This window comes from Myotis nattereri (genome assembly GCF_964212035.1).
Source record: "Myotis nattereri genome assembly, chromosome: 16".
Taxonomy (NCBI): Eukaryota; Metazoa; Chordata; class Mammalia; order Chiroptera; family Vespertilionidae; genus Myotis; species Myotis nattereri.
This window is the reverse complement of record NC_138091.1, coordinates 12,417,425-12,444,381: the sequence shown is the minus strand read 5'-3', so window position 1 is coordinate 12,444,381 and position 26,957 is coordinate 12,417,425. Positions and strand designations below refer to the sequence as shown.

Sequence of the window (26,957 nt, the reverse complement as noted above, 5' to 3'; positions counted from 1 at the left end):
TGGTCAGGGAGGTGGAGGCAACCAATTGATGTGTCTCTCTCACATCAGTGTTTCTCTCTCTCTCTCCCTCTTCCCCTTCCACTCTCTCTAAAAATCAATGGAAAAATCTCCTTGAGTGACAAAAGAAATAGAAAAAGAAAGGGAGAGAGAAGAGACAGGGACCTCTCTTCGTCTCTCTGCATGCGCTCGCATGAAAGCCGTGTGGAGACGGCTTGGAGGCAGACTCCTGCCGCCCGGAATAGAGCCTTCGCCGGCACCCAGGCCCTGCTGGGACCTGGCCTTGGACTTTCAGCCTCCGGGCTGTGGGAGAAGCACGTGTGCTGTGGCATTTTTTATGGCAGCCCGAGCAGACTGAGCACCTTCTTTGGAAGTGAGTGAACTGATGAAGTGAAACAGGAGACTTGGGGAGACTCCCGGCCGCTCAGGGAATGAAGGGGGTGACCGGAGTGGGCCTTGGCTGGGGGGTGTCAGTGCCCCCGGCGCTGCAGCAGGGTCCCTGCCCTCGGAGCAGCTCCTCGTCCCCACCTGTGCTCCCACAGGCAGGCATCTCTTTCTAGTCCATTGTCCTCGTGGCCCTGGGTGTCCCTCGGGCTCAGGTTCCCGCAGGAGAACGTGCCCAGGAGGGGCTTCCTGTCTGGGTGTTGGGTACTCACTGCTCCCTGGCCTGACAGTCGGCCAAGGACGGACACGGCATGGCCTGCCTCCCGCTCCCTCCCCCAGGCCCCTTGCTGGAGCCGTGCACACTGGCTGCGCCTGGCCCCGCCTGAGAGCAATGGAGGTGCCGGGGGGGGGGGGGGGGGGGGGAGGGGGGGGTGGATGGCGTCTGGACAGATGAGAGTCAGTGTCCCGCTAAGGAAGCTTTCCCGTTTGCTTCCCAAAGCCCCTCTCTGGCCTCTCGTTGCCCTGAGCTCTTGCATGTGCCCCTTCTCCCTTCTCCTGGTCCTTGAAACTGCATCCCTTACTTCTGGCTGTTTTCCCTCCTCTGGCCTCCTGAAGGCTTGTCTGTCTTCCTCTTCCAGTCGCACAGCCATGGCTGCCTTTCCAGGAGTGAGTGCTGCCTCAGCCGCACAGCCATGGCCACCTTCCCGGGGAGGGTGCCGCCCAGCCCTGCCTCTTACAGCCATGGCCACCTTCCAGGGAAGGGTGCTGCCTGAGCCGCACAGCCATGGCCACCTTCCCGGGGAGGGTGCTGCCCCAGCCGCACAGCCATGGCCACCTTCCAGGGAAGGGTGCTGCCTGAGCCGCACAGCCATGGCCACCTTCCCGGGGAGGGTGCTGCCCCAGCCGCACAGCCATGGCCGCCTTCCCGGGGAGGGTGCAGCCCCAGCTGCACAGCGATGGCCGCCTTCCCGGGGAGGGTGCTGCCCAGCCCTGCCTCGTACAGCCATGGCCGCCTTCCCGGGGAGGGTGCTGCCCAGCCCTGCCTCGTACATCCATGGCCGCCTTCCCTGGGAGGGTGCCCTCCTAGCCGCTGCCTCGGTGGGGAGAAGGGAGGTTCTGCTGTCACGTTGTGAAGCCCCAGTTCTCCTTGGACAGGAATCCCTGTTTCCTCTCCCAGCAGCAGGACAGGCCTTGCGTTTATTTGTAGAACACCTGACCCTTGAGCTTCACCATCAATGTCACTTTACCCAGCAGATTACCACCTACAGATGTTTTCCAAGCTTCCCCTTGATATTTTGTTCTCTGTCCACAAAGGGGCCCTGTGGGGGCATCTCCTAATACCTTATAATAATATACCGTCAAAACAGTTTACTTACGTATTGCACATAAAATTCCCTGGGAAGGGAGGGAAACCTACCAGGATATTGACTGTAGGACAGAATTTGGGGGGAAGTGGAGGGGAATAGGAAGAAAAGAAAAAGATAACTTGGGAAAATGTCTTCATTTTAATATATGTATATTAAATATAATTTGGGGTTTTTAAAAATATATTTTATTGATTTTTTTACAGAGAGGAAGGGAGAGATATAGAGAGTTAGAAACATTGATGAGAGAGAAACATCGATCAGCTGCCTCCTGCACACCTCCTCCTGGGGATGTGCCCGCAACCAAGGCACACGCCCATGACCGGAATCGAACCCAGGACCCTTCAGTCCACAGGCCGACACTCTATCCACTGAGCCAAGCCAGTCGGCATAATTTGGGTTTTTTAAATAATTGAATCCAAATCTGTAAAGCCATAAAAATCAGTTTAGTGTTTGTGGCCACTTTACCTGTTTCCTCCAGGTAGCATGCGTCAGGCGGTAGGTGGGGCTTGCTCACACCCTGTCATGGAGGCACGTTTACCTGAGATTTAAGTCATAGTCATGGCCTCTCATATTTTATTTGACAAAAAAATAGAAACCACCACAACATTTTAATACTTGCTTTAAAATGACTTTCCCAGCCCAAGCCAGTTTTGCTCAGTGGCTAGAGCATCAGCCTGCGGACCAAAGCGTCCCGGGTTCGATTCTGGTCAAGGGCACAAACCTTGGTTGCAGACTCTTCCCCAGCCCAGACCCTGGTCGGGGCTCGTGCAGGAGGCAAGCAATCGACGTGTTTCTCTCACATCGATGTTTCTTTCTCTGTCCCTCTCTCTTCCCCTCTCCCTAAAAATCAATGGAAAATACGTATCCTTGGGTGAGAATTCACAAAAAGGTAAAATAAAATAAAATGATTTGCCCACCCAGTGTGACTCGATGGTTAAGCATCAACCCAGGCACCACATGGTTACTGGTTCAATTCCCCGTCAGGGCATATGCCTGGCTTGTGGGTCCAACACCCAGTAGGGGGCGTGCAGGAGGCAGCCAATCAATGTTTCTCTATTCCTCTCCCTCTAAAAGTCAATAAAAACATTTTTTTTTTAAAGAGTAAAATGTTAAACCTGGAAGGTATTAATTGAATATAACATGTTTGTAGGACAAACCATTACAAGAAAGAATTGCCCAGGAATCTTTACTAGTCCTTATCTGTTACCTTAGATTTGTAAACATCTTGGAGGAGAGGGTTTCTTTCCTCATGTGCCCTGGATTCTTCCCTTCATGCGGAAGCTCTCCCAGGACGTGTGTGTCTGTCCTTAGCCTTCTAACCAGCTGATGACCCAAAGCCTTTTAAAGTAATTTTCCCTGTGAGTGCGTTTTCTAAGTGACAAATCACCCTTTATTTTGCTCCGTTTTGCTGGTAGCAAAGATAACTTTGTTTCCCTTTCCTGTACCGTGGTCTTGCACTCTTCTCTTTGCCCTGCATGTAACAAAAGAGAACAGGAAAATCCTGTAGAGAAAACACCCAGTGATCAGACTCGGCTCTGAGTGAGGGTGACGCCTTTCCTCTGCGCATGGGCCGTGAGCTCCGCGGCTCCGTCTGTACCCTGTCGGCCAGCACAGTGTGGAAAGGAAGCTGCTTCGTCGGTTGCCGCCTTGCATCAGGGGCCTTTACCTGACAGTTTCCAGCTTCTCTAATCAATGCCTGGGCTTCCTCAGCCCGTGGAGAGCAGCTGCCTCTAGACCAGGGGTCGCCAGCCGGTGGTCCGCGGACCACTGGTGGCCCGTGAGGTCCGAAAGGTTGGCAACTGCTGCTCTAGACAGTGCCACACCCCTTACCCCCGTCTGGGCCCCCTCTCCCCTGTGGTCCTCCCGGCTTCCTGAGACTGGGTCCTTCTCATCCTGATTACACTGCTGTTTCTCTTAGAACTGAGAAGTAGTTATGCATCTCGTTTCCCTGTTACAAGTAGAAAATAAAGGATCGAGCGGACTACTTTTTAAGATAATGACCCACTTGACTTATTTTTCTTACTCTAGGCGCCTCTGAGTTTATAGACTCAATAGACGAGGAGCCCCCTGTGTTCCCCACTGCGGCTACCACTGCCTAGTATAATTGCAGCCTCCTTCAGGGCCCGCTTTTGCTAATTCACTGACAGTGACATAGCAACCAGAAGTATCTGTGCTTCCCCACAGGGGTTTCCTCAGACGGCCAGTGTTCTCTGCACAAAGATAAGTGCTCAGGAAAGTATAAATGAGGCAGCTGCTTGTTGCCAGGAACGCTGTGTGTGCCTGCCAGCGGTGTAGAACAGAAGGAGGGCCTCTTGGCCCTGGCAGAGCCGCACTCCAAACCCCGAGCACGGCAGCAGAGAAGGACCGGCCGCTTTGCTCCGAGTGGCCCACCCGGGAGAGCGGGAAGCCGTGTGCAAAAGCCGGCTCCTGATGGTGTGCAGGCTCCAGATGAAATAGGGCAGAAGCACAAGACACCGGGGGCTAGGGGTGCCCTGACTTGTTGGACCTGGGGAGAAGTGGGGAGAAAGAGAGGAAGGGGGGTGATTTGTAGAGCTGGGATCTAAAACTAAGTTTAATCAAAGTCATAAGGGCCCGGGTCTGACCAGGGGAGATTTTTGCCTTCGGGCTTGTTTTTGCTCTCACCCACGTACCCTCTCACCGGCCTACGTGACTAGGTAAGTGGGTGTTTCCAAACGCGAATGCCACAGGACAGGCTGGGGATGTGCGTCAGAGAACGCGATGGTGCCGTCATTCGGCCCGAGTGTCAGAAGACAGCAGGGACGATGGTGGCTCCCTGGGCATGCGTGCCCTGTCCCAGGGCCAGCTGACCCTCCGTGTGGCGTTCCCTGAGTAGGGTTTGCAACCAGCTGTTTTCTCATCCTTCCCAGCGTCCCCTGGGCTACGTGTCTCACACCTCTCCTCTTTCTCTCCTGTTTTCCATCAGGTGGCAGCAGACTTCCAAGTCTTCAGGGTTGTCCAGCAGCTTGCAGCCTGCGGGTGCCAAAGCTGATGCCCTCAGGGAAGAAATGGAGGAGGCTGCCAACAGAGTGGAGATTTGCAGGGTACCCCCTCTTTGTTCCTCTCTACTGGGACAGACGAGGGAGCCCTAAGGGAGTCCCTTTTTGTTCACGGGAGTTCTGTTAAAACCCTAAGTGTGAGCCTCAGCTTGAACTAATTGACCCCAGCTTGCCGGCCAGCGTCTGCAAAGAGCCGGGCATGAATCCTGAGAGCTGGGGCTCTGAGGGTGACATAGACAGGCAGGCAGCAGGGGTGATCATTGGTGTTCCTGTCTGGTAGGCAAAGAGAAAATGACTGTGGTGTCTGCTTAAAGCTTTTGTGAGTCGTGCGTCCCAATTCATAGTTTGTAAGCTGCACAGCACAGTTGATCATTTCCAGGGGTGGGGAACGTCCAACCCAAGGGCCTGTAAAATCATTTGGTCTGGCCCTGCCAAGGCAGTAGGGGGGAGTTAATTAAATGATCAAATATAAGAGGCTAATTTTTAAGTTGATAATTTTGTATGGCCCATGAATGATGTTACAAATATCCAAATATACAGATCTGTTAGAATATTTATTTACTTATTTATTTACTGATTTTTACATATATTTTTATTGATTTCAGAGAGGAAGGGAGAGGGAGAGAGAGATAGAAACATCAATGATGCAAGAGAATCACTGATCGGCTGCCTCCTGCAGGCCCCCCACTGGGGATCGAGCCTGCAACCTGGGTATGTGCCCTGACCGGGAATTGAATCATGACCTCCTGGTTCATAGGGTTGACGCTCAACCACTGAGCCATACCGGTTGGGCCCCACCCCTGATTTAGACGACACATGAGCCTTAGGTCACTGTTGGTAAATTACCTCGGGTCCCTTTTAATATTTCCCAGTCACTTTATCAATCCCTCGCTGCTGGGAGACGCTTCCCTACCTTGCCCAGGAGGTAGTTCTGGAGGAGAAAAGTTCCCAGCTGAGAGGACTGCCTCCTGAGAAGCCCACCTCCGCACTCAGGGGCGGGGGAGACCTTCATCACACATGGTCAGATGTGTCTCGGCTGCTTCCCCCACAGACATTTCATAGGACTGACAGCAGTACCATTCGTGCAATGCCATTAGCAGTGCCATTCTCTGTGCATGGACATCTGCAAATGTACAGATCTGTTAGTTTGGGGATAAAGCTCGTGCTTCTGGAACTGTGCTGGGAACTGCTGTCTTTATCACAGTTTTAGGGGAAAGTAGCCTCTCTGCATGCAGATGCCCCTGTTCTGTGCAGCTCTGTCTAGTCCAGTGGTTCTCAACCTTCTGGCCCTTTAAATACAGTTCCTCATGTTGTGACCCAACCATAAAATTATTTTCGTTGCTTCTTCATAACTGTAATGTTACTGTTATGAATCGTAATGTAAATATCTGATATGCAGGATGGTCTTAGGCGACCCCTGTGAAAGGGTTGTTCGAACGCCAAAGGGGTCGCGACCCACAGGTGGAGAACCGCTGGCCTAGTCTGTTAGCTTGTTCACCAGCTTCTCCTTTATGATCACCCTGTGCAGCTGACTTTGACCTTGCCTTCAGGTGACACTCAGAGTCAGGTGGAACTTCTCTCTGGAATTAGAAACATTGAAAAATGTTTAAAGAATTAATGATCTCGCCCAGCCTATGTGGCTCAGTGATTGAGCGTCAACCTATGAACCAGGAGGTCATAGTTCAATTCCGGTCAGGGCACATGCCCGGGTTGCAGGCTCAATCCCCAGTAGGGGATGGGGAAGGCAGCTGATCAATGACTCTCTCTCTCATCATTGATGTTTCTGTCTCTCTCTCCCTCTCCCTTCTCTGAAATCAATAAAAATATATTTAAAAAAAAGAATTAATGATCTCAGCCTGCAGTACTGTACAACCAAGTGAAGTAAGTCCAATACTTCAGAGGTTTTGGCAGACATACAGTGACATGCATTCACCACGGTGGTGTCACACAGAACAGGCTCACTGCCCTACAAGTCCTCTGTGCCTGATCACCCCCACCCTCTCCCCAACCCTGGCAAGCACTGGTCTGCTCATGGTCTCCACTGGTTTGCATTTTCCAGAATGTCGTGTAGCTGAATCATGGTCAGGGGCCTTCTCAGGCTGGCTTCTTTCACTTCCTGTCTCTCCACTTAATGTCTTTCACTTAATGTCTCCATGTCTTTTCATGGCTTAATTGTGCATTGCTTTTTAGTGCTGAATAATATTCCATTTTCTGTATATACCACAGTTTATTTATCTTCTTACCTACTAAAGGAGATCTTGGTTGCCTACCGGTTTTGGCAATTACAAATAAAGCTGCTGTGAACATCTGTGTGCAGGTATTTGTACATTTTCAATTCATTTGGGGTAAAAACCAAGAAGCCTAATTTCTGGATCTTGTGGTAAGAGTATCTTTCATTTTGTAAGAAACTTCCAAACTGAGTCCCAAAGTGGTCCTACCATTTCATAGTCCAGTAACAAATGAGAGTTGCTTTGTTCCGCATCCTTGACAACAGGTGGTGGTGTCAGTGTTTTGAAGTTCAGCGATTCTAATAGTGCTATCTCATTGTTATTTTAATTTGCAATTAAAATCCCAATATCACTTTGGGATTTACCCTGCTAGCTTTCCGTATGGACTTCTAATTTCATTTCATTGTGGTCAGAGAGCAGGCATTATATGATTTCTATTTTTTTAAACTTGGTAAGGTGTATTTTATAGCCCAGAATGTGGTCTCTCTGGGTGAATGTTCCCTGTGAGTTTGAAAAGAATGTGTGTGCTGCTGCTGTTGGATGGAGCAGTCTCTAGATATCAGTTATACCTGCTCGATGGATTATGCTGTTAAGTTCAACCATGTCCACACTGATTTCATGCCTTCTGGTGTGTCTGTTTCTTATATAAGGGTAATAAGTCCACTATAAGAATGGGCTCCTATTTCCTCTTGCAGTTGTATCATTTTGGCATTACGTAGTTCGATGCTCTGTGGTTAGGTACATCATTAAGGGTTGTTATGTTTTCTTGTAGAATCAGCCCTTTATCATTATGCATGATTCCTTTTTATCCTGATACTTTCCTTGCTCTGAATTCTGCTCTGTGGGAAATGAATATAGCTAAGCCGGCTTCTTCTGATTAGTATCAGCATGGTGTATCTTTCTCTATCCCTTTACTTTTAATTTATATATTGATACTTAATATATAGATGGTGATATGTATCTTTATATTTAACCTGAGTTTCTTATAGACAACATACTTGGTCTCTTTTTAATCTATTGTGACCATTTCTGTCTTTCCATTGGTGTATTTATTCAGTCCATTGATATCTAGGAGATCATTGATATAATTGGATTGATACCTGTCATATTTGTTATTTTTCTAGTGTTGCCTTTGTACTTTGCTACTATTTTTGCCCTCTACTTTTTTTCTGCCTTTCGAAGTTTTTTTTTTTTTTTTTTTTTTTTTTTTTTTTTTTTTTTTAAGATATCTCTTTGTTATATTTATTCAGAAGAAGCTAGGTCGCTGTTGAGGATATTTTAGAAACAACTCATGTGAAAACAATAAGGAGGAAACATTTACTCTGCGTCAGATTCCATGATAATCATTTTCACACACATAACATCGCAGTTGATTATTAAAATAAATCCTCATACATAGTAGACATGGAATTAATTATACCAATCATGGTAGAATAAAAGGAAGAATCGATGATCATTTTGAGATACAATAGTCCTGAATGCACTTGAAGTAATTTATTCCAATAAATAAGCCAACCTCAATTAATTCATATGCCTCTTTCAATTAATGCTCAGTCAGAATTTCCACTGCAATACCTCATTTCAAAATGTTGTCTGCCAGACTACAAGAGGGCAGAGTTGTGCTCTGAGGTAAAACCAAGCCAACCAACTCTCAATGTCAGTAGGGTTCTTTTTTCACAAACTTTACATTAAGTCACTAAATGAAAAACTGCAGCAAAAGAAAAATAGTCTATTAAGAAAAAGTGATGTATTGCAGAGTATTAAAGTATTCAAATTCAAAAGTAAATATTATTCATGTTAAATAAAAATACTGGATATAATTTTTATCACAAATATGAAGTGATCTCATTTTAAGATTATTTTCTTAATAGAAAATTAATAGATTTAAGAGCTCAGAAAAAAATAAAAAAACTACAAATTTTAATCTCATCTACTGAATTTTGACATGATGTAATAATCTCTGTATATGAACCTGAATAGTCTTCTCAGGGCAAATTTTTTTTTTCTTTTTCTTTTAATTAAATCTTTATTGTTCAGATTATTACATTTGTTCCTCTTTTTTCCCCCCCATAACTCCCCTCCTCCCAGTTCCCACCCCACCCTCCGCCCTCACTCCCCACCCACTGTCCTCATCCATAGGTGCACGATTTTTGTCCAGTCTCTTCCCGCATCTCCCACACCCCTTTCCCCCCCAAGAATAGTCAGTCCACTTGTTGATAGATGCATATTTGTTGTTCATAATTTGTATCTTTACCTTTTTCTTCCTCTTCCTCTTCTTAAAGGATACCTTTCAGCATTTCATTTAATCCTGGTTTGGTGGTGATGAACTCCTTTAGCTTTTCCTTATCTGTGAAGCACTTTATCTGACCTTCAATTCTGAATGATAGCTTTGCTGGATAAAGTAATCTTGGTTGTAGGTTCTTGGTATTCATCACTTTGAATATTTCTTGCCACCCTCTTCTGGCCTGCAAAGTTTCTGTTGAGAAATCAGCTGACAGTCGTATGGGTATTCCCTTGTAGGTAACTGAGTTTCTTTCTCTTGCTGTTTTTAAGATTCTCTCTTTGTCTTTTACTCTTGGCATTTTAATTATGATGTGTCTTGGTGTGGTCCTCTTTGGATTCCTTTTGTTTGGGGTTCTCCGCGCTTCTTGGACCTGTAAGTCCATTTCTTTCACCAGGTGGGGGAAGTTTTCTGTCATTATTTCTTCAAATAGGTTTTCAATGTCTTGCTCTCTCTCATCTTCTGGCACCCCTATAATTCTGATGTTGGTATGCTTGAAGCTGTCCCAGAGGCTCCTTACACTATCCTCGCATTTTTGGATTCTTTTTTCATTTTGCTTTTCCGGTTGGGTGTTTTTTGCTTCCTCGCATTTCAAATCATTGACTTGATTCTTGCGCTCCTCTGGTCTGCTGTCGGGAGTCTGTATAATATTCGTTATTTCAGTCCGTGTATGCTTAATTTCTAGGTGGTTCCGCAATATACGATCGAGGGTCTCATTAGTTTTCTTGTAGATCTCATTAAGTTTATCGGCGGCTTCTAAACAGTTCTTGAGAGACCTTAAAAGTGTGGTTCTGAACTCTATATCTTCCATTGACAATTTTGTCCTGTTTCTTTGTCTCCGCATTTTGTTATGCTTCCTTGGTGCACCCCCTAGTGGTCTTTGTGCGCAGTCTTATAAACCTTGATTGTTGTAGCTAATACCAGGGAGGATTTGACCTCCAGGCCAAGTGGCTATGAGAATCAGCTGTGTCTGCAATGAGAGAACTTCTGTCCTCTAGGGAGGTGCTAATCTAGCCTTTGCCTGAGGCTATCCGGCAAATGCCTCTGTGCAGGGCTTGGGCGGGGCGGGTCGCACAGGATCAACAGGGTGGGCCGGAGAGAGCAGTGATGGCGGCTCTCAGTCCTGTCCCCAGGGGCTCTGCCTCTCTGAGTCCCAGCAATGGCTGCAAACCTCGGAGAGAAAGCTGCACTCGCTCTGACCGAAGCCAGACAGTCCCGCTTCTTCCGTTTGAGTCTGGGTCCCTAAAGACTCGCCCGGATCTGGAGCTCAGAGTCTGCGACTCCCTCCCGATTGAAAACGCCAACCGCGCCCTCCGCCGCCAGCCCGCTCCGCACCTCAGAATTTGACTTCAGCGCTGCGCCTCCTCTGAGTGTCCCTATGCGTTTCTCTTTCCTCCTAGTTGTAGGACTTCCACTCAGCCAGCATTCCTGTGGTTCTGGGTGATGTCCCTTCCGTTTTTTGGTTTCACTTTTGAAGTAGTTGTTCAAGGCAGCAAACTCCGGCGTTAACCTATGCCGCCATCTTGGTTCTCCCCCTCGAAGTTTTAATTGAGCATTTTTTTATGGTTCCGGTTTTTCTCCTTTTTTAGCATATCAATTACATATCTTTTTCTTTTCTTACCTTTTTAGTGGTTGCCCTGGAGTTTGCAATATGCATTTACAAGTAATCCAAGTCCACTTTTGAGTAACACTTTTCTGCCTCACATGTAATGGAGGTACCTTTTAGTAACAAATTATTTGTAATTCCATCCATTTCACTTATACATAAGCATACATAGCATAGATATGTATGTATGTTTACACACACATACATACATACATACAGTGTTGCTATTATTTTGAACAAACATATCTGTTAGATCAATTAAGAATAAGTTTATTTTATCTTCACATATTCCTTCTCTGATTCTCTTCCTTTCTTTATGTAGAGCTACATTTCTGACCAATATAATTTTCCTTCCACTGAAGAAATTTTTTTAACATTTCTTGCAAGGCAGGTCTACTGGCAACAAATTCTCTCAATTTCCATTTGTCTGAGAAAGCCTTTAGTTCTTTACTTTTGAAGACTGATTTGACAGGGTGCAAAATTCTGGGTTGGTGGGGATTCTTGTTTGTGTTTTTATCTTAACACTTTAAGCATTCCACTTCTCTCTCTTCTTGCTTATATGGCTTCTGAGGAGAAGTCAGATGTAATTCTTATCCTTGCCCCTCTGTGGGTGATATGTTTCTCCTCTGTGGTTCTTTCAAAAATATTTTTTAATATTTTTTCTGAATATGATATGCCTATATGCACCTTTTTTGGGGGGTTGGGGGTGGGGAGGCATTTATCCTGTTTGGTGGGGGTTTCTTTTGTTGTGTGTTTGTTTTTGTTTTTAATCTCTGAGCTTCCTGGACCTGTGGTTTAGTATCTGACATCCACTTGGGGAAATTCTCACTCATTATTTCTTCAAATGTTGCTTCTGTTCCTTTCTTTGTTCTCTTCCTTCTAGTATTTCAACCAAGCATATGTTACACATTCGGAAGTTGCCCCACGGTTCTCAGGTATTCTGTTCCCTTTGTTCCTGTCTTCTTTCTCTGCTTTTCAGTTTTGAAGTTTTGTTGTCATATCCTCTAGCTCTGAGGTCCTATCCTCAGTCATATCCAATTTGCAGACAAGTCCATCAAAGGCTTGGTTTGCTTATGTGACAGCATTTCTTTTCTTTTTCTTTTTTAATGTATAGCATCCATCCATATGTTCTTGCATGTTGTCGACTTTTTCCTTTAAAATCCTTAGCATATTAATCATAGTTTAAAAACATGTTCCTAGCCTGATAATACCGACATTTTTGCCATATCCAACCCAGGCTGTGATGCTTGTTTCATTTCTTCAATCTGCGTTTTTGCAGTTTAGTATGAAAAAGGTGGGTGTGGCGGAGTGGGTAAAGGGAACTGTGGCAACTGGGCCTTGAGTGACGGGGCGGGGAGGGTGAGGGGCGAGGAGGACTCTGCCGTCTTAGGAGTAGGTCTGTCTCCGAGGGAGGCCTGTGCTCCGGGCTGTGAACTTCACCAGTGCTTCTTGGTGGTTGTTGTTGTTGTTGTTGTTGTTTGTTAGTTTTTGTTTTAGATTTAGGAGGAACAGGCTGGCTAGGGATTGGGTATTTCTCCTTCCCAGTGTCTGAAGGCTAGACCCTCATAGAACTGAGTATTTCCCTTCCCCCAGGTCAGGACGGCTCTGATAACCCCCCTGTAGGGCCCTCGCTGGCTTCTCAGTGGGTTTGGCTCAGTGGATAGAGTATCAGCCCGCGGACTGAAGGGTCATGGGTTCGATTCTGGTAAGGGTATGTACTTCAGTTGCAGGAGGCAACCCATCAATGTCTCTCTCTCACATCGATGTTTCTCTCCCCCTCCCTTCCACGCTCTCTAAAAAATCAATGGAAAAAGATCCTCGGGTGAGGATTCACAAAAAACAAAAACCCTAGGTTAGGCTCAGAGGAAAGACTTTCTCCTGAGGGTAGGCCTTGCTAAGAGGACTATAATGCTCAAGTGCTCAAAGCCGTTCCTTTCCCCTCCCCCTTGTTGAAACCGGAGAGGGTTTCTCTGATGTTCACTGTGAGGATTCTGTGTTGTGAGTCTTACCGCAGTGACTGGGTGTCCCCAGGGTTTAACCGTCAGACATGTGCACATGGGGCCTCAGCGATGGTGTCCCCAGAGTTTAACCATCAGACATGTGCCCATGAGGCCTCAGCGATGGTGTCCCCAGAGTTTAACCATCAGACATGTGCCCATGGGGCCTCAGCGATGGTCAGCCGTTCTGGTTCCGTTCTGGTTCCGCTCAGGGGTGTGATTCTCTTACTCACCTGCTTTCTCCACGTTGGGGCCAGTGGTTTGTCGTGTGACCTCACTTCTCTGATGGAGCAGAAAAGCTGTTGATTTTTCAATTTGTTCAGCGTTTTACACGTTGCTGGTGGTGACTTCTGATCTTGGGAGCCAGACTGGAAACCAGAAGTCAGTTATAAAGATCAAGGTTATACTCTCTGCCAAGAAAAAGTATTTAAGAGAGAAGTATATAAATATCTTAGGGATTGTGTTAACAACAGGAATATTCAAAATCCTACAATAATATCATAAATGTAGGATAATTATAAAATAGGACTGAGCAAATCAAAGTCTATAAAACTGAGAGATGTTTCTAGATGAGAAAAGTCAATGTTATCAAAATTTTAATTCCCCCAGAACTGTGAAAATTGATATAATTGTAATAAATGCTTCAAAGGGTAATAAAGGATTTCTAAAGTTAATGTGGGAGAATTATTGGAGCTTTGAATTTCTGTCTCTTACAATGTATTGTGAAGTTACATAATTAAAATGTAGGTACTATTTTAAAAAAATATATAGAAAGGGGGTTTGGGGGGAGAGGGGAGACATCCCAATCAGAAGAAAATCTGAGTGAGAAGGTTTATCTGTGACATTTCAAATTCATGGGGACAGTCTGTTCTGTTTGTGAACAATATTGAGACCTTTGGTTAGCTCTTTAAAAAATTCTGTATCTGATATAAGTACTAAAGTAAGTTCCAATGTATTAAAGATGTAAATGTTATATTCTCCACTGAACATATATATGGATATTTATACTGTTGGTTGAGGTGCCCTAAGCAAATTAGCAAAGGAGGAAATCATAGAGAGAAAAATGTAATAGACACTACCACATGGAAGAGCCATTAAAAAAGTATAGGACCGAAAAAAAAGTTGCAAATAGTGTCAAAAGTGGAAAATTGGGGAAAATATTAGCAGCATTTGATTAAGCCCTTGGTCTCATCCATCTAAAGAATTCTCACAAATCTTATAAATAAAATCTCCTGCAGAAACATGGGCACTTAATGTCAATAAGGAATTGACACAAATAGGTAATACACTTAGGAGAAAGTTAACCTCTTAAAAAAGCAAACTACAAATTAGGAACATGTTTAAATTTTATCTATAAATTTGATTGTGTTTAAACAGAATTAAGCAATTACGGTAAAAACAAATATTTATGGATTAATTCTTATAGTAAAAAATGTTTTTTCTGATGGTTGACAATATACTATATCAAAAGCCCTAATGTCCCAACTCGTTGTCATCTTTCTAATATTTTTAAATTTAACTATAAGGAATTATATAATCAAAATTAATCTTAACTGCAGAATTTATCCTAAGGAAATAATCAAGAGATGGATGCAAATCTGTATAAACAAATACTTATTCAAATGTCATTATAATGGGAAAAACTAAAAACACAATATCCAACAATAGAAACCTAAGTCCGTCCATTTATTAAGTTTAAAACATGCTTATCTAGGAGTAAAGGAGCTACAAAGCATCCTGGCCTCTTTTTTGTAAGCCAAGTGATCATACCAACATGCGCCAATTAACGTAAGTGCTGACTAAGCACATCACAGCTTATGGCCATTATCTCTGCTGTTGGGGTTACAGGTGGGCGGGGTTAATTACTTGGTATTTTTCCAAGTGTCGATTAATGCAAAAATCAGCAAACAAATGATTTTTAAACACATTTAAATCTGGTGATTATTGATGGAAGTTGTTTCCTTTATAGAAAATTCACGGATGGTTTAGGTGCACAGAAACCCTGTTTGCAGTGTCACTGACTTTCTGCGGAGTGGCTCATTGGGAGGCCACGTTGCTGACTTAATAAGGCCATCCTCTGACTGTGCCTTCGGAGCTCCTGTCTGTCTTCGAGGGCACACGCAGGTGGTTGGCTTCTCTAAACTCTGCTGGTGAAGATGCAGTTACCCTGGCCTTGGTCCTTCCTGGGGTCTCTTCCTCTGTCTGCAGAGCCGTGCATCACCCAGCCCTTGTTTTTCCCTGACTTGGCGTAGCTCCCTCACGCCTGCCAGGCTGGGGATGGGTGTCTGCTGGACCTGCCGGCATGGGGAGGCTGGTTCCCGCAAATCTGCTTTCTCCTGACCCTTTGGCAGACTGGGCAGCCCTACGAAGGCATTCGCTATGGGGATGCTCTGGCGAAAGGGAGCTGAGGGGGGTCTTAGGGCCCAAGCTGTTCTTCGGGAAAGCTTCCCTTGCTGAGCTCCGTTTCTTCATTTGTTCTCACAGCAAGTAGTATTGAGCCCCTACTGTCAGAAGCACGTTTGAGACCGAGGAGGACAGACAGATAAGATCCTTGAACTCTTGGTAGCTGCTCCTCTGAAACTGGAATTTCCGCACGTACCTAAGAGAAATGAGCATTCCATGTGGCACGGAGAATCCCGTGTGATGTGCCTGGTGCCTGGACGGTTCCCAGTGCATGTTAACTCATTGGTCCCCTTTCTTCGTGGTCTGAAACTGGCCCAGGACAGCTTGGAGCTCAGAGAACACACTTCCCCTTTAGCTTGGTGCCTTGGTCCTGTGTCTCGTGGACAAGAGCCCTCTGAGGACGTGCCCGCAATGCTTGCCTGGAAAAGGACACAGGAGACTGGGAAAGGACACAGATGGCTCCGCACATCCTAGCCGTCTCGCTAGGAATGGGCTTAACTGGCAGGTGGGGGGAGGGGCGGGGGTTGGGATAGAACAGGAGGTTCCGAGAAACAGGCTCTCCCTGCAGCGCAGAGCTGCCGGCTTTAACTCACTCAGTATCTGGGTCAGCTTCTTGTGCTGGCCTCACGTTCACCTCCAAGGGAATGTTCTGGACTCTTCTCTCCTCCACTTAGCATTTCTTCTCAAGATCTCCTACCTGAGGCAACCCAACAGGGAGGAGCTTGAGAGATCATGTGACTTGTGCAATGGTCCTGCTCGGGTGTGCTTGCTTGCTTGTCCCTCCTGTGATGTTTCTGCAGAACTGAAAATGGTTCTCTGAGGAGAACACATTGCAGGTCAGACACAGTGTCAGGCCATTGCCCCATCGTGTGGAGCACTGGATCGCACAGGACAGTTAGCACTGGATTTGCATGTGCGTCGGCTGAGTCAGGTTCTGGTATGTTCTGAATCAGCAATCCTTCCCCTGCCCACCTGTCTTATCCAACTTCTTCCCAGTTGGTGTGCTGCTGTCTCTTTCTCATATGCTGCTTATCAACCCATCAGTATTGAGAATGAAGGACAGCAAAGCATTAAAATAATCAGAGACGAAATGAGAGAAGGAAGAGAGGACAAGCACAGTTTGTACTCAGCGGCTGCTTCCTAGAGGTGGTGCAAGCTGCAGAGGAGTGGGAGTAACTTGCACATCACCCCCACACCAGCTTCCCTAACTCCCAACAAGGACCCTGTGTTGAAATCCTTTGGGAACCTCTGGCACAGGTGTTCTGTTCACACTTGCCATTCCCTGGGACGAGGTCAGGCAGCATGGAAATGTCCAGGGCAGAGTTTGTGACATGTCAGGTTTTATTGAAAACTAGAGGCCTGGTGCATGGAATCATGCTTGGGTGGGGTCTGGCCGGCCTGCCCTGATAGGGCTAATTGGGCCAGGCTGGCTGGGGTGAGGGGCTGCAGGCAGTTGGCTGGCTGGCCCGCCCCCTGGTTGAACTCCCGGTCAAGGGGACAATTTGCATATTAGCCTTTTATTATATAGGATATTATATAGGATGAGATTGAACCTCAGAGGGAAGGCAGGGATGAGAGGGGGTGGGAAGAGATCAACCAAAGAACTTGTATGCATATATACATAACCTATGGACACAGACAATAGGGTGGTGAGGGCCTGGGGAGGTGGGTGGGGGTGAGCTAGAAGGGGTCATTGGAGGAATAACGGACATACATAATACTTCCAAAAATAAAGATTTTTTTTTAATATTAAAAAAAGAAAAAATGAGATTGAACAATGTGAAGGCTTGTTCTTCTCTGAGGTCTGGACCCATGCGTTAGCCACTCTGTCGTTTCACCTTGGTTGTGCATTTTACCTCCACAGGACCAGCTGTCAGCTGACATGTACAGTTTTGTGGCCAAAGAAATCGACTATGCAAACTACTTCCAAACGGTAAGGGTCCATGAAGGTGAGACAGCTTACAGTCCGTTTGCAAGAGTCCTGGTGCGGACAGGAAGGAGTGTGGGTGTGAGACTGAGGCCCCATGGCTGAGCATGTGACGGAAAAGAGTGGGATGTGACTGTTCTACCTGTGAAAAAACCCTGCCTTTTCTTTCTCCTTGTATGGATTTCCCCCACTCCCCCTAGAAAACCCTAAAAATAACCTCATTCATGAAAGTCATTACAACTCAGAGGCCTATGCAGTGGTTCCCAGGCCGGGATGGTTTTGCTGCCTCCTCCAGGAGACATTTGGCAATGGCTGGGGACATTTTTAGCCACCACCTTTGGGGGAGGTGCTATTGGCATCTAGTGGGTAGAGGTCAGGGATGCTGCTAAGCATCCTGCAATGCACAGAACAGCCCGTACACAAAGAATTTTCCAGACGGAAGTAGGGCCAAGCCTGAAAACCCTGGTGTATCATAAACAAGGACCTAGGAAAATGGTAACCCCGCCCCCCAGCACAGATTGGTTTTAACCTGGATTTTTGCCAGGATGATGACAGGTAGGTAAACGATGATTGGTGTGACCTGTTTGCCTTCTTCTGGTTGAAGAAAGCAGATTTAAAGAGAGAGAAACAGGATCTGAGTTGAGAAAAAGTATAAATTAAAAATAGGGAAGTGATGGGATGATAAGGAAGATAAAGAGAAGGAATGGGGGGGGAGGGGCGGGAGGGGCGTGGCACTCCTGAGAGGTTGAGGGTGCTTTGCTAAGTGTACGAATGGCTGTGGGCTGTCGGCCATCTTCCAGCACTTCCATCAGTGGACAGAAGTCCAGAGGCGTGTCCTCTACCCTGAAAAAGCAGATATGCGTTCCTTCCAACCTAGAAAGTTATTTTGAAGGAGTAATGTACTTTCAAGTATACTCCATTGCTTTTGTTGGTGAAGGTAGTATTCAACTTCAGGGTTGTTAAAACTAATGAAATGTTGACATTGCAAGCATTATTAGGCTGCCTAATTGTCATTTGTATGCCATTTATTTCAATATTCTGATTTTTTTAAAATTCATTTCATTTTTAGTTGGAAACAATAGTATCTACCTTCCACACTAAGCGTTTAAATCGTGAATCATTCTCCTTCCCTCATAGATGCCCCGTTTTTGAGGGGGAAGGAGGAGTTCAGAAGACAAATGAAGTAACTATTGCTCACAGGCTTTCCTCGGCTCTTAGCCACAGTTCAGCAGCTGTTTTAGCAGTGGGATGGCCAACATAGCTGGGAGGGACTGTTCTGGGAGCCATATCATTACAACCAAAGCAATTTTACCTCCCTGGGGGCTTGCAGAGGATTGTGGGTCAAGACACAAGTTTCTGATCAGTTATATCTTTGCAGAAAACAAGATGTGTGTGTGTGTGCGCGCGCGTGTGCACACATTGGTTAATGGCCTTTAACTCTAATAGGCAAATGGATTTCTCAGTGTGGTTTTCATTTATATCCTCCTATCATCTTACCTCTCTGTGTTGCCTTTTGCTTTGGGGGGTGCTTGGTATGGTAAGATGGCAGGAAAGGCGAGCTCTCTAGGTCGGGCTCCAGCTCTGGGGTCCCCCTCACCCTGATGGTTCTCCCACCTCCCACATTCCCACTGTGGCTGTTGCTACAGAGACTAAGGGGAAGTGTGCCCATGGTTTTGGGTGATTGAGAAAGGAGCAGGGGCTCCACCCCCTTCCCCGTGAGTAACCAGCACCTTCAGGCAGAGAGCCCCAAGGGCGCAGCGGCCTGTGCTCCCCGGCCTTTGGCAAAGGGTAACGCCTGCTCTTGTGTCTTCTCAGCTCATAGAAGTGCAAGCTGAGTACCACAGGAAGTCGCTGGCGCTCTTGCAGGCCGTGCTGCCGCAGATAAAAGCACAGCAGGGTGAGTGCACATCTGTGTGACCTGGAGGGAGGGTTGGGCTGCTCGCCTTCCCAGAGGCCACCCAGGCCTGCATCCGTTCACCCTCCACTCTCCCCATGGGTCACGTTCGATGGGCTGCCAGCACTTCACAGGCCGGTGCCTGGTCCAGTTGCGGTGAAGCCGAGCCACACAGACCCACTGTCCCCGGGGATGAGGTGGCGCAGATGTGAGTGGATGTGTATCTTACCTGTTACGGGAGGCCCCACAGCCCTGCACACAGCCAGTTAGCATCTGTCCTGCCCTGTCCTCTCAGTCACCCCAAACCGCAGGGACGGAGGCTCAGCTGGGCCTCCGTGTCTTTCGTGGTCTTAGGATAATCTGTGTAAGAGAGAGGACATGGTCCAGCAGGGCGTCCTTCACTCACCCCTCCCGGCCTCCTTTTTGCATCCCCCGCACCCCCCGCAGAGGCCTGGGTGGAGAAGCCGTCCTTCGGGAAGCCCCTGGAGGAGCACCTCACCATCAGCGGCCGGGAGATCGCCTTCCCCATCGAGGCCTGCGTCACGATGCTGCTGGAGTGCGGGATGCAGGAGGAGGTAGGTCTGCACGGCCAGCCCCAGCCCTGGCAGCATCTTCTCTCCTGTCACCATCCCCACCTGGCCCCCAAAACCAAACATGGCAACATGGGGTACAGCCTCTCTCCTGCAGAGCCCAGATGGGTCCTGCTCTCGCCTATGAGCCTTCCCTTCACAGGGAGACTGATAACACTGGCCGTGAGGAACGTACAGCCACAGTCCAGCCATTCCTTCTTCATGTTTGTTGCTGTTGTTGTTGTTAATCCTCATCCAAGGATATTTTTCCATTGAGAGAGTGGAAGGGAAGGGGAGAGACACATCGATTGGTTGCCTCCCGCATGCACCCTGACCAGGGCCAGGGTTCGGGTCAGCTACCAAGGTACGTGCCCTTGACCAGAATCGAACCCAGGACCCTTCAGTCCAAGGGCCAACGCTCTAACCACTGAGAAAAACTAGCTAGGGCTCCTTCTTCATGTTTAATATGAGTCTTGGCGGCTGCTGTTGCTTTGTCTTTGTTTTCCTCCTCCTTCCCTACTACTCCCCTTCCCCCTCCTCCTCCTTTGTCTTCTTCCTAAGTTCCAATTTTAAAAATAGACCTTTTAGAATATATGCATCTCTACGTTCACTGCAGTGTTATTTGCAATGGCCATGGTTTGGAAGCAGCCCAGGTATCCATCAGTGAATGAGTGGGTAACAAATCTGTGGTACAGTTACATAATGGAATACTACTTGGCCATAAAAAAGAAGGAAATCTTACCTTTTATGGATGGACCTGGAGAGCATTATGCTGAGTGAAATAAGTCATTCATGGAAAGACAAGTACCAGATGATTTCACTCATGTGGAACCTAATGAACAAAAAAACTAGCAAACAAAATAAAAACAGACTCATAGAGCCTGGCCACTGGGGCTCAGTTGGTTGAGCGCTGACCCATGAATCAGGTTCGATTCCCAGCCAGGACACATGCTCAGTTGCAGGCTCAATCCCCAGTAGGGAGTGTGCAGGAGGCAGTTGATCAGTAATTCTCTCTCATCACTGATGGTTCTATCTCTCCCTCTTCCATCCTCTCTCTGAAATCAATAAAAATGTATTTTGGGGGGGGAAAAAACAGACTCAGATACAGAGAACAGACTGACAGCTGTCAGAGGGGAAGGGGGTTGGGAGGAGGTAGGAACAGGTAAAGGGGGGATAAACAGTGGTGAAAGGAGACTTGACTGGGTATGCTGACCGCTCCCTCTCTGTCAGGCTGCTCTGGATGCTGGCCATTCAAAAGGAATGAGAATAAGTGTCTTTTGACTAAGTTTTCAGTGCCAGGCATTTTCTCATGTTATCAATTCAAGATGAGAAGATCTGTAAGTCCCTGGGGCACAGTTTCATAGAAGGCCTTTTCCTTCCCATCATTTTTTTTTTAATTGTGGAAAAAATGTTAAGATAAGCATCCTCATCCCCTGGCTTGGGTCAGCCCTGTTCCATCGCCACTTCCACGTCCTGCCCCCACCCTGCTGTGGGTGTTTTGAAGCCACTCCCAGATATTATATCATCTCGTCTATAATACTGCAGTACTATAATACTTCTGGTTTCTCCCGAAGATTAGGAATATTTTTAAATATAACTATAACATTATTACATACGAAAAGTAAAATAATTTATCAATATCTTTAAATTTCTAACAACTATAAACTAGATTTGGAAGAACAAAAGTCAGGTGAGTTGGCATCTCCTGTCTCATCTCCTGACCCTGGGCCTCTCTGCCTCACGTCAGACCTTCACTACCTCACTTTAATCCTTCCCTACTTTGCATCAGCAGATAGTTAGTAACAACTGCACTCGGTTTCCTCAACAGAGTAAAGTCCTGTTTCCGCCCAGCCGCAGCCTCGTGCTCCTTCCCTCAGCTCTTCGGGTTTGTTTTCTGTGCTCCCAATTTCTTAAGATAACGCAGCATTTCTGAGTCTGCATCCGCACCACCACTCACTCCTCCTTTCCGGACTCACTATGTGAACAATCACGTTCTCCCGTTTTTGTGTCTCTCAGTGGAGCAGTCTTCTCAGTTACATAGTCAAGCTGAAGCTGTGCTTGGCGACTCTGCTTCCTTCTCCTGGCCTGTCCATCGCCGAGTGCGATTCTCTCCCTGCGTGGCTGCGTGTGTCCAGCCGGTCCTACCTCTTCTGGGAGCTGCGGCTGCTGTCTGCATCATGGCTGCTGCGCTTGCTCCCTAACCAGACACGTTTGGGAGCTTCCTTGCATGTATGCCTGAGATCTCTGGGCATCTGCCCACCTGTACTAAGAAGGGAGTGACTGACCTCAGCAGACCCCAACTCAGACCAAGAACATTTTCTCCTAAAGGAATTTGGGAATTGGGGACCCTCCATGTAAAGTAGCCAGGAGCCTCCACCAGGAGCCTCCGCCAGGAGGGTTGCATCACAGAATGCCAGGAGCTGAGAAGGTGAAACAGAAACCACAAGGTCTTCAACCCATGTCCAACTTCCTGTCTGGGACCTGGGGTTCCTTTCCAAGTCTGACCTGCGTCTGTCTTCTCTCCACCTACCCCAGCCTCTTCTCTTTCTCTTCCTAGTTCACGTTAACTTCGCAGGAGGTAGGGGTTTCACTTGAAAAGGATGACAGCAATTCAAAAATAACTCTGATGCCACACCAGCATGGCTCAGTGGTTGAGGGTCGACCTGTGAACAAGGAGGTCATGGTTCAATTCCTAGTCAGGGCATGTGCCTGGGTTTCGAGCTCGATCCCCAATGTGGGCATCCAGGAGGCAACTGATCAATGATTCTCTCTCGTATTTGATGTTTCTCTCTCTCTCTCCCTCTCCCTTCCTCTCTGAAATCAATAAAAATGTATTATTTTAAAAGTAACTCTGAGAACAGAACATGAGGGGCTGAAGGGAGCATCCCTCCCTCAAACACCATCCCGTCTACCTTACCCTGAGGACACAGGCTTCATTTGGATCTGAAAGTATATCCCTGGAGAAACTAAAAATGGCAGCAGAGTAAGTGGATGCTGCATGAACATGCTCCTAGGACCAAACTGGAATTACAACTCAAATATAGAAAAACTCCCTGAATAATCAACTGAAGACTCACTGGAGAGAACCCTGATAACTGACGCCAGAAAGTGGAGACCATGTAGAGACTGACAATTGCTAATTAGGCAGTTTTGCCTGGGGAAAAGACAGCTGACCTACCCTATTGGAAAACACCTTGCCCCAAGGAGTGGAGTTGCTGAGGCCCATTAAGAGACTGATGATAACAATTAGCCTCCAGGCAGAAGCAATCACCCCACCCTGTTAGGAAAAACTCTATTCACACTTGTGGATGATTGCCTGAGGGCAATTCAAGACTAAATCCAACAGTCTGCAAGCAGAGGCAGTCTCTGGAGGCTTTGAGTCTTTGCCTGATCTAATTAGACAGAAACAGCCTCTGACACTGTCCTGCACTAGAGACTGGGAGTCATAGCAGATCTACCTAATACATATTCACAAATCCAAACAGGCAGCTAAAATGAGGAGACAAAGAACCCCCAAATAAAAGAACAAGAGAATTCTCCAGAAGAGAGAGATGGAATGGAGATCAGAAATTTATCTGATATAGAGTTCAGAATAATTATGGTAAAGATGCTCAACAGCATGAAAAAAGATATAGTAACTATGAAAACAGAAATAAAGAATGACATAGCACAAATAAAGAACACATTGGAAGGAATACACAGCAGATTAGGGGAAACTGAGGATCTAATCAGTGAATTAGAAGACAAGAGTTGAAAAAAATCACTCAATTAGAGACCCAAAAAGAAAAACAATTAAGAAACAGGAGGACACCTTAAGAGAGCTGTGGGACAACATGAAATGTTGCAATATTCGCATAGCAGGAGAGCCAGAAGAGCGAGAAAGGGGAAAAGAGATAGAGAATGTGTTTGAAGAAATAATGGCAGAAAACTTCCCTAACCTGGTGCAGGAAAAATCACACAAGTTCAGGAGGCACTGAGAACCCCCAGCAAGAAGAACCCAAACAGGGCCATGCCCAGATCCATCATAATTAAAATGCCAAAATTAAAGACAAAGAATCTTAAAGGCAGCAAGAGAAAAGCAAACTGTTACCTACACTCCCATAAGGCTGACACCTGATTTCTCATCAGAAACTCTATAGACCAGAAGGGAATGAAGTACTGAAGGTAATGGAAAGCAAGGATCTGAAACCAAGATTACTATATCCAGCAAGGCTATCATTAAAAATAGATGGTCAAATAAATAGCTTCCCAGACAAAGAAAGACTAAAGGAGTTCATCACCACCAAGCTAGAGGGACTGCTGTAATGAGAAGAAACAGAGAGACAAACCTAGGCATACAGAATTAAAATGGCAATAAATAAGTACCCATCAATAATAACCCTAACTATAAATGGATTAAGTGCTCCAATCAAAAGGCATAGGGTAGCTGAATGGATACAAAAACATGTACCAACTATGTGCTGTCTATAAGAGACCCACCTCAGAACAAAAGGCACATACAGGATCAGAGTGAAGGGATGGGAAAAAATTTTCCAAGCAAATGGAAAAGAAACAAAAGCTAGGGTGGCGATACTCATATCCAATAAAACAGCCTTCAAAATGAAGGCCATCACAAGAGACAACAAAGATGAGTACATAATACTGAAGAGATCAATCCAGCAAGAGGATATATCCCTGATAAACATATATGCACCCAATATAGCAGCATCTAAATGTATTTAAAAAAAACTTCTAGAGGACTTTAAGGGAGAGATTGACAACAACACAGTCATAGTAGGGGACTTTAACACCCCTGTGACTTCACTGGATAGATCTTTCAGACAAAAATTTAACAAGGAAACAGTGATTCTAAAGGACACACTGGATCAAATGGATTTAGTGGACATTTATAGAACCTCACCCCAAAGCTGCAGAATATAAATTCTTCTCAAGTGCACATGGGTCATTCGCAAAGATAGACCACATGTTAGGACACAAAACAAGTCTCTACAAGTTCAAGACGATTGAAATCATATCAAGCATCTTCTCAGATCACAGTGGAATGAAATTAGAAATCAACTACAGTAAAAAACACCCCAAAACATTCGAACACATGGAGGCTAATTTGCATGTTATTAAACAACTAGAAGCCCAGTGCACGAATTTGTGCATAGGTGGGGTCTGGCTGGCCCACCCCGATCGGGGCCGAGCCGGCCAGAGGGAGGGGCCATGGGCGGTTGGCCGGCTGGCCCTGCCCCCTGGTCAAACTCTCCGTTGAACTTTTGGTTGAGGAGATAATTTGCATATTAGGATTTTATTATATAGGACTAGAGGCCTGGTGCACAAAATTCATGCACGGGTTCGGTCCTTAGGCCTGGCCAGCAATCGAAGTGCAAATGTCTGGCATGGAAGGGCAGGTCCCACCTGACCTCTGGGTCCTGGGCAGCACCTGGGCCCCCGGGTCCCTGTGCACACCCCTTCACCTGAGTCATCAGCCCCCTGCCCAGCTCCCTCAATGCCTGGGAGCCGGGCGGTGGCCCTGCCCCCCATCTGCAGGGTTCCCACCTTGGCCTGGCGCTACCTGCTCACCTGCTCCACCATCCCACCACATTACCACTCCCGTCAGGGCCCATCAGGGCCAGCAGCACCTCCACTGCTGCCCACTGCCAGCGTCATGTCACCGACGCCTGCCATGTTCTGCGCCACCCTCTCGTGGTCAGCACACATCATAGCGAGCAGTTGAACTCCCAGTTGAACTCTCAGTTGAGGAGACAATTCTCATATTAGGCTTTTATTATATGGGATGAATGGGTTACCAATGAAATCAAGAAAGAAATGAAAAACTTTCTGGAAACAAATGAAAATGAACACACAACAACCCAAAATCTCTGGGACATATCTAAAGCATTCTTGAGAGGGAAGTTCATAGCACTATAGGCCTACCTCAAAAAACAAGAAAAATTAACCCTACAACTTAAAGAACTAGAAAGAGAACAAGAAAAGCTCAGAATAAGTAGCAGGAAGGAAATAATAAAGATGAGAGCAGAAATAAATGACATAGAGACTTTAAAAAGCAATACAAAAAATCAGTGAAACCAAGAACTAGTTCTTTGAAAAGATAAACAAGATTGATGAGTCACTAGCCAGAGTCATCAAGAAACAGAGGACTCAAATAAAATCAGAAATGAAAGCAGAGAAGTAACCACCGACACCACCGAAATATAAAGGATTATAAGAAAGTACTATGAACATCTATATGCCAACAAGCTGGACAATGTGAATGAAATGGATAAATTCCTAGAAAAATATAATCTCCCAAAGCTAAATTGGGAGGAATCAGAAAACCTGAATAGGCCAATAACAACTGATGAAATAGGAGCAGTAATAAAGAAAAAAAAAAAAAAAAAAAAAAACTCCCAGCAAACAAAAGCCCGAGTCCGGATGGCTTCACAGGTGACTTTTACCAAACATTCAAAGAAGAACTAACACCTATACTCCCCAACTATTCCAAAAATCCAAGAGGAAGGGACATTTCCCAGCTCTTTTTATGAGTCCAGCGTTATCTTAATTCCAAAAGCAAATAAAGACACTACAAAGAAAGGGAATTACAGGCCAATATCTTTGATAAACTTAGATGCTAAAATATTAAACAAGATATTAGTAAATCAGATCTAGCAATATATTAGAAAGATCATACTACATGACCAAGTGGGATTTATCCCGGGGATGCAAGACTGGTACAATATTCGCAAATCAATAAATGTGATACATCACATGAACAAATTGAAAGATAAAAATCACATGATCTTATCAATAAATGCAAAAAAAGCATTCGACAAAATCCAACACCCATTTTTGATTAAAAAATAAACTCTCAGGGAATAGAGGGAGCACATCTCAACATGATAAAGGCCATATATGACAAACCTACAGCCAACATCATACTCAGTGGGCAACATCTAAAAGCATTTCCCTTAGGCCAGTGTTGTACATTCATCCCCAACAACACAGCTCCAGATGGAATCATTACTAAGGCCCTAGAGGGACTAGCAGCTTTAGCTAATGAGTTAGCTGAGAATCCTGGAACTGAGAATCCTTTCTCTGATTTACTAGAGCAGTGGTTCAGAGAATGGAAGGTAATGATGGTATCCATATTCTCCTCTTTGATAATCAATCAGGTTAGGAGTTACAGTAATGGGATGTTGTATATCACCTTATGTATGAGGGATCTTATCGAAAGGGTACTCGAAACCCCATTGACCAAATTTATAATAATAGAAGCGTAATATGCTAATTAGACCAGACATC

General features: G+C 46.0%; 1 protein-coding gene across 6 annotated transcripts in view; it reads left to right on the top strand.

Moving 5' to 3' along the window:
* ARHGAP44 (Rho GTPase activating protein 44) overlaps positions 1 to 26,957 on the top strand; it is a 208,804-nt gene that overhangs the window by 119,492 nt on the left and 62,355 nt on the right. For all 6 annotated transcript variants that reach the window (XM_081109533.1, XM_081109535.1, XM_081109532.1 and 3 more), the window contains 4 exons: positions 4,693 to 4,810; positions 17,145 to 17,213; positions 19,023 to 19,104; positions 19,549 to 19,676. In XM_081109533.1, the coding sequence (XP_080965659.1) occupies positions 4,693 to 4,810; positions 17,145 to 17,213; positions 19,023 to 19,104; positions 19,549 to 19,676 (397 nt within the window). The remainder of the gene's footprint in view (positions 1 to 4,692; positions 4,811 to 17,144; positions 17,214 to 19,022; positions 19,105 to 19,548; positions 19,677 to 26,957) is intronic.